The sequence below is a fragment of the Musa acuminata genome, chromosome BXJ2-6 (assembly GCF_036884655.1).
Source record: "Musa acuminata AAA Group cultivar baxijiao chromosome BXJ2-6, Cavendish_Baxijiao_AAA, whole genome shotgun sequence".
NCBI lineage: Eukaryota > Viridiplantae > Streptophyta > Magnoliopsida > Zingiberales > Musaceae > Musa > Musa acuminata.
Genome location: NC_088343.1, coordinates 2,111,852 through 2,125,601, shown reverse-complemented (window position 1 = coordinate 2,125,601; position 13,750 = coordinate 2,111,852). Strand labels below are relative to the sequence as shown.

At 38.3% G+C, this 13,750-nt stretch overlaps 1 protein-coding gene across 2 annotated transcripts; it reads right to left on the bottom strand.

Annotated features, from left to right (window-relative positions):
• Positions 1-220: 220 nt before the first annotated feature.
• LOC103986674 (transcriptional corepressor LEUNIG) lies at positions 221-12,384 on the bottom strand. Of its 2 annotated transcripts, none has more exons than XM_009404744.3 (19): positions 12,166-12,384; positions 11,864-12,059; positions 11,406-11,503; positions 11,204-11,313; positions 10,067-10,375; positions 9,894-9,979; positions 9,529-9,616; positions 9,387-9,462; positions 9,013-9,062; positions 7,621-7,935; positions 7,314-7,502; positions 5,157-5,399; positions 4,929-5,046; positions 4,701-4,825; positions 4,439-4,588; positions 1,716-1,871; positions 1,432-1,548; positions 951-1,157; positions 221-591 (listed from the first exon to the last, which is right to left on the bottom strand). In XM_009404744.3, the coding sequence occupies exons 2-19, from the start codon at positions 11,893-11,895 to the stop codon at positions 448-450; spliced, it is 2,613 nt and encodes an 870-aa protein (XP_009403019.2). In that variant the 5' UTR covers positions 11,896-12,059; positions 12,166-12,384; the 3' UTR covers positions 221-447. The 2 variants fall into 2 exon arrangements, with proteins under 2 accessions (XP_009403019.2, XP_009403020.2); XM_009404745.3 differs by having other exon boundaries at positions 4,701-4,810; positions 12,166-12,312.
• Between the last annotated feature and the right edge of the window lie 1,366 nt (positions 12,385-13,750).

Below are 13,750 nucleotides of genomic sequence, written 5' to 3'. Positions count from 1 at the left end.
CTCAAAAAGACAGTAAAGATGCTTGTAATTCTGGATAAGAAGATACAGACAGGGGACTGACATAGGAGAAATAGAAATCAATCTATCGCTTGACCAACAATGTTTGAGAACAAGAGAGCTTATCCCTCGTTTTTTCTTTGCTAGTTGAAATCGTTGTATGATACAACAACCATGTAGATGATCGGAAATTAATCAAATCGCACCCGGGCAAACGATAGCAGACCAAGCAGAAACCAATGAATGGGATACAACACCTGGTTAATACAATATCGGTTTAACTTAGTAATTGAGACAACCTAAGATAATATAACATGAGATTTCATCATATCTCACAGAAAACTACAGTCTTTCTTGACGCCACCACCTGATGTCAAACATGAACAAGGAGATTGCAGCCTCTGCAGTAAAGTCATGGTCACTTTACAACACCATCAGCTAGCTCAGAGGTCACTTCCAGAGCTTGACACACTTGTCATGACTTGCAGATGCTATAACTCCGGTCACATTTGATACTGCCAACGCTGCAATCAAGCCATCGTGTGCAGTAAGAGTCATGGTCTTGTTCTCATTCATGTCCCAGATTTCCAGCGACTGCACAGAATCAATGACTTAGGTTAGCAGTCATTTGATCGTTTCCATCACAGCACAACTTCGAAAGATAAACAAATAAAACATATGCTACGCAAAACCAAACCTCTCCCTAACTATCACTCTACATGCTCTAATTAGGACAATTTCTGTTCCTAAAATTCCGAGGTGATCTCATGCCCATGCTACATGCATACTCTTTTGATGCAGAATCTGCTTTATTAAGGGTGGAGTAGATTTATAGATAGGTACTAAGAATGGTGCAAATTGAATCAGAGTGCTATTTCATGTACAATCTAGAAATCACATGATTAGATGTACAGATGAAAGCGAGTACCACTAGTAGTTAGCAGAAAACTTACCCGGTAACTACCGATAACAAGAAATGATGGATAGCTGGGGTGAAACACACACGAGTGAAACTTATTTCCATTACAACTTAACTCTTTCATACATTCCCCCTCACTTCCCAAGCCAAACGACCAAACTCTGACCGAGTCTTCACTGACAGAAGCCAGACAATCACCTGAAGAGTTCCAGCAGATGGAACCAACATGTTTTGTATGTCCCTGTAGTTGAACAGTGATGTCAATAGACTACAATGCTGTTTGGATAACACGGTAACAGAAGTTTGAAATGATCAAGAAGATATGGATAGTAAAATGGTGAAAAATCTGCATAAACTAGAGAAATCAAAAAATAATACTCAGAAGAGCATATACTTGATTCCCAATCTAATAACCCTCACTAGTGAAACTGTCATGTGCTTCATGTAACAAACAGATAGTCAAGAAGTTTGATGTACTTCATTGCATACTTGAGGTTCCAGATATGATAACCAACCTGTAGTAAATGTCTGCGAGCTTGTGTCTCAACATCTAGTACGCATATGGTGTTCTCGGCAGCAACAGCAAGATACCTACCCTGACGAGGTTGAAACCTCATTTGAGTTGTTCCACCCTGTGTGCACAAAAAAAAAATTGAAATAGCAAGTGGAAGAATCTTTAGATCAAAACGAACACAAGAAAACCCATTCAAGTGTTGCATTGGTTACTTTACCAAATAATAAGAGGGATTTCTCAGAAATAATTTGAGCAAAAACAAAAGACAATAGCACTGTTTCATACCTTAAAAACTCTGGCACAGTTACCATTATTTATACTCCAATAACGCATTTCTCCATCGCCATCACAAGAACAAATGAGATCCTCTTTACTTGGGTGAAAGTCGAGAGACATGACAGAAGCAGAATGGCCAGTAAAAGTCCGTAGTGAATAGCCTGGCTGTAGCCAAACAACATGTTAAAATAGCTGAATAAAGATAAAATCAACAACCTGACAAGAAAATAAAATATCGACATTGTACATGATGGCTAACAAATCACAAAATTCTTCTGCCTCTCTGAAATTCCTTAAGACCAGATTGCTTCAGACTGGTCCAGTCAAGGGGTGTAAGACATTGTTCTTTGTTCAGCTGGTTTTACAAAAAGAAGTTTGGTGCAGCAGTATCATTGTTCAGAGTCAACCAAAGTGAAGATTGTGATGACCAAAACCTTAATAAACAAGATTCCTAGTATTTTTTAATCTGCCATCAGGAGCAACTTATATGAAGTCTGACCGAGAGACAAAATAAATTTCAGATAATTTTCTCCCAATACTAATCCAATATTTACTAGACAGAAGTGTGATAAGGTACTTCTAAGATCTTCTATAAAAGATGATGGCAGTTGTGCAGGAGTGGCCATTTTTTGTCCTGGTAGAGCAACTTGAAGGATATTACTCTCCTTGATATGACTATCCAGTTCCTGGTGCTTGACAATAAGATTCACTGAACATACCAGACAATAGAACTGGAGGGAAAAAAAAAATTCTAGCTAAGCTTAATGCAACGACTTCCTCATAACAATAAAATAACTTAGAAGAAGAAGATTAAGCAACATATTCTCAAGAAACATACAAATGGGGCATCATCTTATCTAGCATTTGCCAACTCATGGTCATATATCTATATTATTCCAATGGGATAACTCCTTGCAAAGCTGTAATATACTTGACCTGGACTAATAAACCTCAATAATATGTTGCGTGTAATATACCCATGAGAAAGATGATATTAACATGTGGTTGATTCCACTGTTAAACTTTGCTTATTGACAATTAAGGTACTCTTTTTTATTCCGTAAACGTTCATACTTCATAGAAACAAAATTGTGTGTGGAAGACAATTTGAATGTGCAAATTGACAAATTGACAAATTTGTGTAATCTAAACCACGTTTCCTTGTGATTATCCAATTTTATATTTTGGCAACGTTTATAAATAGGTACTATAAATAATGAATTTAAATAATCTTAAATAACTAAGAATATTGCTTTTTACAAAACTTAATGATAACAAAGGATCCATGTGGCTCATCCCGAATAGTTGGGACATTACAGTTGTTATTGTAGCATGTCTTGTCCTAGTTCTATAAAATTTTCTGCGATTATTTAACAAAGTTTCATCTATAACCGTGTTAAGCACTCAACCATATAGTCTCTATATATCATTGAAAACCACATAAAACAAGTATCATGCTACATCCTCGTTATTGCTTGTTTTTGTTCAACAATGACAAGTAAGAGAAATAATTTGTAGTCTAGCAAAAAAAAAAAGTTTAGCCCTTTCCTTAAAAGAAACCATTTTCTCTTTTCAAAGATACCATTTGACAATATTTCCTTATCCAAAATAACCATTTGTTGATGATCTCAGACATAACTAAATGCATCCAAGGATGAACATGTCTGAAGCTGGATTGTGTGTGGGTCTGGTGAAGTTTGTGGAAGGTGTTGCACGGGTTTTGACAAGACCAGGTCATCACAGTATGGACCCCAAGTCAACTAGTGTGCCAATACACACTTGGAAACACATAAGACAGACCAATGGCCAAGCAGCTGGCTAAAAGAACAGTCAGTACGTCTTGGTATGGCACTCGTGTATGTCATGTTCATTGAGTTTAATTACTCATGGTGATCCATTCATACTATCCCTTCCAATAGTATAATTCTTCCAAGTCTAATATACTGTGGATTATCTTTAAACTCCAAACTAAATAGCGAAAATAGTCCAAGGGATCATTTGTCTAATTGCATCACATAGTTGTACTACAAGTAAACAATGTGAAGGTCCTCCAGTAGATAGATATCCATCACAAAGGACAATTTACAAATGAATAAAAAACCGCCAATAATATCTATTGCTCCTTGGTGGTTGTCATTGACTTAAGAAGTTACAAAACTTCAGAAAGATTTTATTATCACACTGGAGGAAAAACAGGGATAATATAACTTTTGTTGACAATATGTGGGAAACCTCAATGCCCTAACCTCATTTTAAGCCAAACCAACAATTATTTTCTGCATTCACTAGTTTTAGTATAAAGTATAAACATCAATTCAGGAAACTGGCAAAAGATACTACAAAACTTATTATTTATTCCATCACAGATGCTAAGTTATACGAGACAGATTTTGATAGATTCAGTTATTTACAGATTTTAACTCAATCTAACTAAACCTACTAGCCTAATAACTTTTACAATGTCCTAGCAACGTGAACCAAATACTATTAAGTGCAAGTTATTACGATAGGCAACTCATATATTATCATTGTAGATCTTGAAATATCACAGAGAGAATGAAATATTTGTCCAGAAGTGATAAAGCAACAGCACACAGAGCAGAAATGAAAGTACGAGTGCATACATCTAAAAATATTCCTAACAAACCATAATGATGTCCAAATGACAAAACAGATGTTTTTAATAAAAAGTGTTGCATTATAGCATGAGAAGTGAAGCACTTAAAACTAACATTATCAACATCCCAGACTCTGACAGTCTTGTCAAATGATGAGGTAGCTAGGCGTGGCATGCTAGGACTAAAACGAACATCAGTAATCAGCAGTGTGTGCTCCTCCAGTGTTGATTTGAGTTTTAAATCATCAGCATGCCACAAAACAGCCTGCATGACAAATCAGTCACCTTAAGTAGTTGTACATATTTCACCATCAAGATGGGAGGATATGACTCCTAATTAGTAACAAATGATTGTTGGGCCATCAAATCTCTTTGACCTTTTTATCATGGCCTCCAGTTGCAAGGAGCTTTCCATCTGAGGAGAAGTGGCAGCAAACCACTTTGTTTGTACTTGCTTTGGCTGATGAGATCTCATTAAACATGAAACCTGAAAGAGCAATTGCTGACATCAGACAGAGCAAAGCGGTCATGACACTTACAAATTTCAACCTAATTCATGTATCTGAGAAACATGAACAAAGAAAAAGATCGAAGAGATATAACACCTTTTGCAGAATCCATAGAGCGACCAACCACATCTCTTGGATCAGCATCATCATGAGATAGAAATGACTCCACATTATCATCCAAAGAAGCATCCTCCACAAAACGATCCATGTCAGCCTGCAAGCCAATTACTTTGTCATCTAACCATCAAAATGTAGTACAAATAGATCTGAGCAAGGTGGGATGTCAATGATCAATAAGCAACAACAATATTCCTGGAAAATTACCAACTGGTTGGTTGGAGATGTCAAAGAACCAGGCCCATCACCAAACATAACCAAAGGCTTAGATGAGCCACCATTATGTTGCAATTGTGTCATTGATATCACATCTCCTGGTGTATGAGTTGATGGTGTTGAGGGTGCAGAGCTTGGAGAAGGCCCAGCTGTGTTTGCAGTTCCTGAGCTATTGGCAGGACCTGAGGATGACACAGGCTGTTTTCGTTTCCGGCCGGTTTGATTATTTGAAGTCTACAGTCCATGAAAAACTAGTTGCTACAAGTTAGAGGAAAATAATAAACATTTCAATATTTAAATGGATCTGAAATTTTGTGATTCACTTAAAGCAACTTCTTTTCTTTTTTCACACTCTCAATAGTAAAAAAAAAAGGTCAGGACAGCCAGATTCCATAAGTTACTTCTAAAATCGAACTGATCTGATCCAACAGAGCAATCAATCATCTAAACAAACTAGTTATGCTGATGATCCAATAAACTAACTGACCATTTAATCTGATCTATGCCTATGATGTAGGACAAACTCTTATGTCAGTTATAATTTAAGATGAGCTATAATCTAACATATAGGACAAGTTCATGATAAGAAAGTTTTTTTCTTTGGGGATAGAGAAACAGAAGAAACATGAAAGAGATAATAATAGTGAAAGATAGTTATAAAAAAAGACATTTTAGATCAGGGATCACCGTTTCGTCCGGACCAGTATGAAGCAGGCAGCGTGTACCAGTCCGAGCATTGACCGGTACGCGGACCCACCCCTGTCTGGTCCGCCGCATTAGAGAAGTGGGAAACCCTAATTCCCACTTCTCATGTGAGCGCCGCAGATCGCGAGCGTCATCTCTGATGCTGCAATCGATGCTTCTCACGCAAGCGGCTATCAGACCGGGGTGCGATCATTACCTCATTGCACCAGTTAAGTCTTTCTCCTCTTCCTCTTCCTCCTTCCTCTTCCACCGCTTCCTCTTTTTCCCTCTTTCTTTCTCCTTCCTCCATTGTCCCTTCCTCTTCTCCCTTTTTTCTTCCTCTCTGAAACACCGATACTTACCGGTGTACTGTGTCAATACACTGGTACAGATCGATATGTACCGCCCCGACAAATCTCCGAGTTGGCTCTGGTACCCGATTTGATAAACCCTAGTTTAGATTCAGTCCTACTCAAGATAAAATCTCTCAGCGATGAAAGGCCCACACCTATGCATATCTCGCACATGGATGATGAAATTATATCATCAAGAAAATAAATATGACCTCATATCACTCAACCTTTCCCAAATAAAGAAGACTACAAGAAAGAAATTGCATCCCATACATAAGAAAAGAAATAATCATTTCATCTTTCCTTCTTAAAGGATGATGCATTTTCAAATTTTATTTACCAGGCAATCTATCAAGTGTTTGCAGGAGCTGTATGCCAGTCCCAGGCTATGATACAGCACCATTAGAATAGCAAGTGTCAAAGCTGGACCCATCAACGTAGAGGAATATGGCCAATGCAGCTCGCATGTGATCATCAATTAATCACTCAACACAAGAATTGGTTTTACCAAAAAAATAAAGTTATTCTCCGGTAGTAAGTGAGAGCAATGGTAGTTTCATCATTTCACAGAATAAATAAATTTTTTAGGTTAAGGAAAATTCAATTAAGAATTTGGATTTTTTAGACAAATCTCCATTTCATAAAATACAAAAAAGGGCCTAAACATCAAAGGCAAACTGTTTTTACACTAAAGCAGAATTAACCATGCAGTCCTAACCTTTTATCTTATTAGCATACGATCTTCGGCATTTGTATCATGAGCTCCTATTTTCAGATTATAACAACAACATGAGATGCTTAAAGATTCTGTATGTGTTTCATTTGTCAAAAAATTCACAAGGAGAGTAACAAAAAACTGATTATAACCCTAAGACATAAAGACGGAAAAGAAAAAGATATTAACAACCAAGCAATAACAGAAAATCAAGTGAAAAATGTGTCATCTAAGCACATCAAAATCTCAATATGACAGATCTGCTTCAGACATTATAGAACTATAATTGAAATTTTCACACTAGTGAAAACCTTCACAATCTTTATCTGTCTCATATAAACACTAACAACAGATTAAAAAAAAATTGGCAGTGCCAATATAAGGTAAAAGATATACCTGATCAGTCCCTCTAAAGGAATTTGACATGCTTCCATCAACTGTCATACTGGCTGTTCCAAGTTTTTCCTGATGAAGAAGGTGATTTGAATTTTGTGATTGATGACTTGAAAGAGCATGTTGTTGAAGCTGCTGCTGCTGTTGTTGACTGCTGCTGCTTTGCTGTCGTGGCTGCAACTGAGCTATTTTCTGTTGCAAATACAAAAAGAAACAAGATTTAGATGGTTGAGATTTTTGTTTTTATCCATGCAATCAAGTAACGGTGTGAAGAATGAACTATAATCATTGCAGAAGGAAAAGCTGTGACCTTTATTAGCAAATCTGAATCTGTCCGGGACATTAGAGGACTTGGAGTTTGCATGGAAGATCCCACATTTGGAATGACATCATTAAGGGCATTTGACTGGCCATCCTTCCCCAAGACCATGTTCCTGTTATGCAGAAGCATTCTTAGCCTTCTGTTATCAATATCTGCAGCTGATGGAGAATTCAGATTTTGCTGTGCCTGAAGCAGTAGCTGCTGTTGATGCGGACTTAGAAACTGGAGTTGATGAAGCGACTGAGGTGATTGCATAAATGACTTTTGCTGTTGCAAAAGCCCTGGACGAATTTGATCTAGACCCTATAAGTTGAAAAAGAATTAAATCTCACTAGACATATTTTGCATTCCAGTAATATACCCAAAGTCCTAATCGAAGAGTCCAACAAGAGAAACACTAAGCTAAGCTGATCCCTTCATCCAATAAACACAGGAAACAAATAGATATACAGCCATGCAGCCATGCACACAAATATGTAACTACATCATTGCATAAAAGGTACCCAGAATGTAACCTCAACATATCTTTAATCTGAGGGCCCTCATTGCAAATTCTCGTTGGCTCCTTTGGAAAAAATCATGATGAACATCTACACCGCAACCACCAAATCCAACCATTCACTCTATGGAAAGCTTTTGGTATCGCCAATGATTATATTTCTTCATTCAGAATTCTTAAGAGGATGCAGGGAGGCCTAAGAATCCTTGTAGGAATGATTCACCTGCTAGTTATAGTTTGTTGTTGGAATGTCATGGGTCCTCCAAAACTAACACAAGACCTGCAGGAGTTGGTTATTTTTCCAAGAATTTCCCAGGACAAAAAATAGCAGCTGAACGCCGTACTCACAAGGCCCAATCTCCTACACAAGAAGGAAGTTTGGTAGCCAAAGAAGGCCCCTTTCAGAGTTCAGAGAGAAGAAATTGCAACTCGTAGGTAAAATCAGACTCTTTACAACTTATCCACATCCCTGACCATTTACAAGAACCTTGGTGGTCTTGAAGAGTTTGCTATAGACATTTTCTATGAGGCACAGAATGTTAAGGTTATGCAACGGCCTCATATTTCTATGTCTTGTAATCAATCTTCTCATGACCTAGCTAACCTACCTAGAACACAGGAAATGCCACGAGTGCGAGGACCTGAAGATGCTAGCAGGTAGCAATCACTAATTTTGGGTTTAAATTTGAACTATGCGTCTTCGATTGAGTGAAGGTTATGTTTTCTTTCTTTCAAAAAAACACACAAACACACAAGGCAGAAAAAGAAGAACATATTGCATAAATTTTTGAGTAAGGAAATACACATTTTATTTACAAGAAACAAGTATAACCAACACGAATTAGGATTTCCGGATTCAGATATCACAAAGGCATACTTACATTCAGGGGCCAGCCTTTCAGAGTCAGATTGTTGCCAGCCTGATTAGGCCCTGTTAGAGGAGTACTTACAATCAGTTCATATGCTCTACAGAAGAAACACTGAGTTAATCTGGAAGTGTTTTAAAATAAATGGTGTTTGGACATTAAGTAACACAAATGGTCACTTAGAGAAGCTAAGCATATAAATATGTTACTTCCTCACACTACGTATCAGAGCCCCTTGAAATTAGCTCAAACAACATATTAAATCAGAAGCATGCAAGTAAAGAATCTAGATATGAAATTAGATACAGCAACCCAAAAAGCCTCGAAGAATCAACCAAAAGGCACCATAATTAATTTTACAAAAAAATCAAACTTTTAGAGGAGACTACCTGGAACTCCAATTAATGATGCATCAGGACCTGCAGCTCTGGGGTTCAGAACTGGACTAATCTCACTCTTTATGTCCTGTTCATGTTAGAATTATAACATTAGCAATACATTGTGAAACAATGTCATGTTTATAAAACAAACCTGTGATGATCCAGGAAGCTGTTGATTCCTAGCCTGAACCTGCTGCAGAGGTCCTGATAGACCACCAGCCGAACCATGCAAAACATGCCTGAAATGGAAGCATTTCATGACAGATCACAAAATCTATTTACAGCACTTTAAATCTAAAACTAAGCACCAGTAAAAGCATGCACAATAACCAGTAAACGGTTCAGAAATGCATAGGTATTAAACGGCACAATTTGCACAAATGCATATCAGGACAATATACATGGGTCTTGGTATCTATGTCTGTGTTGACATAGACATGTAATTATCAAATAAAAGTGCAAAAGTCTGCTGCATACTGAGCACACACTAATTTCAAAATTGTTAACTGAGCATACCCTGAAGGTTGTCCAGGGGCTGCAGCTGACTTCAGCAGGGAAGCATGGTTTGGGTCCATGACCTGACCCACATTTTCACCAAATCTCTGCAAAAAGAACATAATAATTTGTCGATAACATGGAAGATGCACATCTCAATTCTCAAGGGAAACAAAACCATCATTCTGGAGCACCTTAATCGATGCCTCGTCCAAAGAATCCCTTTGAAGTGGCAACTTCAGCCGTTCCTCGTACATTTTTGTTGCCAAGGCATTAGCTGTTCCAGGATTCTGGCGCATCAAGGGATCAGCACTGACAAGCCCACTGGCATTGCCATTCAAAACCTGAGATCCCTCTCTACGCTGTGGCTGCTGCTGTTGTTGATGCTGATGCTGTTGCTGCGCCTGCCTCTGCAATAAAAGTTGTTGTATTTGAATTTGTTGCTGCTGCTGCTGTTGAGATGGTTGCTGCAGTTGCTGCTCTCTTGCCTTTAGATGTTGAGTCTAGCAACAGAACCAACATGGATGTTCAGACTAAAAAGATCACAGGCAATCTATTTTATGGACCAGCACTTTACATATATACATAAATATATATAGGCATGTATGTGTGTGTGTGTGTGTTTGTGTGTCAGGTTCCAGAAGATGGTGGCAGCCATAAGCTGCAACTTTTTTCTCATGTCACTTCTTGATTGAAAACTGTGTGCAAAGTTTCTCCAAAATAGTATAGTGAATTCCAAATTGTTATTTTTATTGTTCTTGCTGCTAGCCACCCAGATGCTGATGGGAACCTTTTGCACTAGGTTGCCCTTGTTCTTATTGCTTCCACTGTCATTGAGACGGTTGCTGTTGTTGCTGCTGTATTTCTTTTAAAACTTGAGTTTGGCATCATAATTCAACTTGGATGTTTGAATCGATTACCATTAATTACATTAAACTAAGGGAATACAAACTCTATTCCAAGGATCAGCATACAAACTCTATTCGTGGGCATCTTTATCATTTCACCTTAAATTTCATCTAAGAAAACCACCTGGCAAAAGCATTTCTGGTAGTAAGACAAAAACAGGAGGAAACTATATCTTCCAAATTGAGCTTGCAGAATCACTGTTGTTAACTGGAATGTTTGTGTAGGTCCTCTGACAACAAATAGAGACTAGACAGTAACAGAATAGTTGGGCCATGGCCTTGAGCCCCAACATGCTCCAAAGTAGGCACTAGAGACAACAAGATTAGCACAAGCAAAGAGACCCAGGTAAATGAGAGACACTTTTGTCAAGGCTTCATGAACTTTTAACACAACATACTGGGACGAGAATTAGAGAATATTACCTCGATGTAAGAGGCAGCAGCATCAGAGTGTTTTTCGTTTGTCCTTGCAATAAAAATATCCCAGAACACAGACCACCACTCGAACAGAAAACCACCAGGAGCATCAATAGCTGAGAAAAGGCCAATCCCAGTATTCAATCTATGAGCGGGAGAACTCCAAAGCATAAACACCACAAGTTCCATTAAACGCTACGCAACCTACCCACTGGATCCGACGACACCTTGGCTTCAGCTTGAAAGGACTTTGCAGTCGCCTGCAGGTCTCTCTTCATCAAATAATCGTAGATGTACACATCCAACCTGGTTCCCCAGTATCAGAAAAACACCAAATTTTCCATCGGTAGAAGAAAAAAGGGATGCAAAGGTGCCCACAGAACAAGAAAAAACCAGATATGGTTCACCGTGAAGCAAGTCTTCAACAACAACAACAACTCAGAAGTACAGAGAACTAAAATCATCAGGAGCAAATCCATTCGTTGGTAATCGAACAACGAGCAGACATCCAAAAAAAGCCAACAAGGCCGATAAAAAAAGAGTTTTTTCCAGAAAGAAATCGAGGAAACACATCACGCTGCTCGAATCCTGAAAAAACCCAAACGAAGGACCGAACAAAGAGGGGAGCAATCAAGCGAGTCCACAGCCTAACTAAACAAAACTCACATCTTATCAGCTTCCCAATTGGTCTGCGACATGATTCCAGGACCAAGTCCGCCCTTTTCCGAGGGCTCAAATCTCACTCAATCCACCGGCGGCGAGATGTCACGGCGTCTCCGCTCGGCTCTGCTTCCGCAGCGAACGGCAACCGATCAAATCGACAGACCACTCCTTCCCCCCTCTTTCTCCTCCCACCCAAACCCTAAAGATAACGGAAATCATACAAGATATAGGATTAAAAAAAAGAGAGAGAGAGGTCTTAAAAAGAAGTTGAAGATTAAAAAAAAAAGAGAATACTATATAATTACATATAATAAAAAAAGATCAACTTCCGTGCCAGGGTAGCAGCTCCTCTAGTCTGATATGAACGACAGAAGTACATCAAAGAGAATGACCAGAAAATAATGCTTATTCTCCAAGACTGAGGCCTCTCTTCTTCGGATGGTAGTAGTGGACGATAGTGCGTGCAATGCACCATTTATCGGTCTGGGAAGAGTGCGGCCGATGATGACCCACCCGCGCTATGCCTGCGAAGGGGACAACAACGCGCTGTGTGACATTGAATTCTTTCTCCTTTTTGTGGTGGGATAAAAATGAATCCTTGCCGTTCATTCAATTATGTCCCATAAAATCCGCCTCTCATATGACAAATTACGTGTGTTACGGAGTGGTCCGACTTTGACTCTGTGATGTATTATTGAGAGAAGTCCTCTATCTAATTGCATGTCTAGATTAGTCGTTTAGCTCTGTCGTAAGGACAAAGTCACCTGTCAACAAAAGCGACCTGAAACCAATGGTTTTAGTGTCTTTAATTATTATTTTTTTCGAGCCCTTTTCTTTTTTTTTTTTGCTTTTCTCGAAAGGTATTCTCATTTTTTTTATTTAATATATTTATTTCCTCTAATATCCTAAATGCCTCCCCTCCCTTCACTCGTCATCCAATTGTGAAGCTCGTTTGATTCCATATTTATTTCCTCTAATATCATTATCACTCGTTATCTCGTCATGAAGCTTCTTTGATTCCATATTTATTTCCTCTAATATCATTGTCACTCGTCATCCCGTCGTAAAGCTCCTTTCCATATATATTTCGTCTAATATCTTTAATCGTGACTCTTGTTTGTTACTATTACAAGATGCACATAATCACATTCTCAGTTTTTTTATTTTCACTCTTTGTAAGAAAGTTTTGTCTCGTCCCTTTTGTGCACAGACTATTCTTCTCCTTCTCATCTTTTTCGATCTCCATGCTCCCTTTCTTGTCCATCACCTTATCACCCTTGTGAAGAAATGATAGAACCTCGGGATGGGATAAAGACGATAAATAATGACAAAAGATATGTATGACATTGGAATAAAAAGAGATAAAAAAAGCTAAGAACATCTTTTTTTTTTTAAATAAACAAAATAAATTCACGACAGTTTAAGTTCATAATTGAAAATTAATGTCTATTTACTCCTAATCAGTCCTTCTCACATCGAAGTCGACAAATGGTCTGTTGCTATGGGGCTCCCTCAGCCACGGATAGAGCCAAACCACCATCCCTAAAACACTGCTAAGCGATCACTCACCAAACTAAATTGTTTTTTGGCAGTGATCGAGAACTAATTCTGACAGACATTTTGTAGAAAATTACTGCGACGTATATACTTGCTACCTGTAAATTTTCATGCATATTTTCCTAATTTTCTAGCTGTGAATCAGAAGCCTGAGAGCAATTGATTCGAGAATATATCCGACACCTTCTTCACGTGTATTTTTCCGTCAGATTGGATCATGTTCGAGTTTCAACTTTCCCATAGCAAATTGTAATTGGCCCCATCGATCGAAGAACGCTCATCGACGTTGGATGTGATAACAGCATCACGTAGTGCATCATCTATGGATACAAG

What these genes read in the sequence shown, in the direction of transcription:
- LOC103986674 (XM_009404744.3), bottom strand. Translation starts at nt 11,895, where the DNA reads ATGTCGCAGACCAATTGGGAAGCTGATAAGAT. An exon ending in CTGGAGGCCATGATAAAAAG is followed by an intron (nt 4,589 to 4,700) that starts GTCAAAGAGATT and finishes TTTGTCATGCAG; the next exon opens with GCTGTTTTGTGGCATGCTGA. An exon ending in TTGTTATCGGTAGTTACCGG is followed by an intron (nt 592 to 950) that starts GTAAGTTTTCTG and finishes GATTCTGTGCAG; the next exon opens with TCGCTGGAAATCTGGGACAT.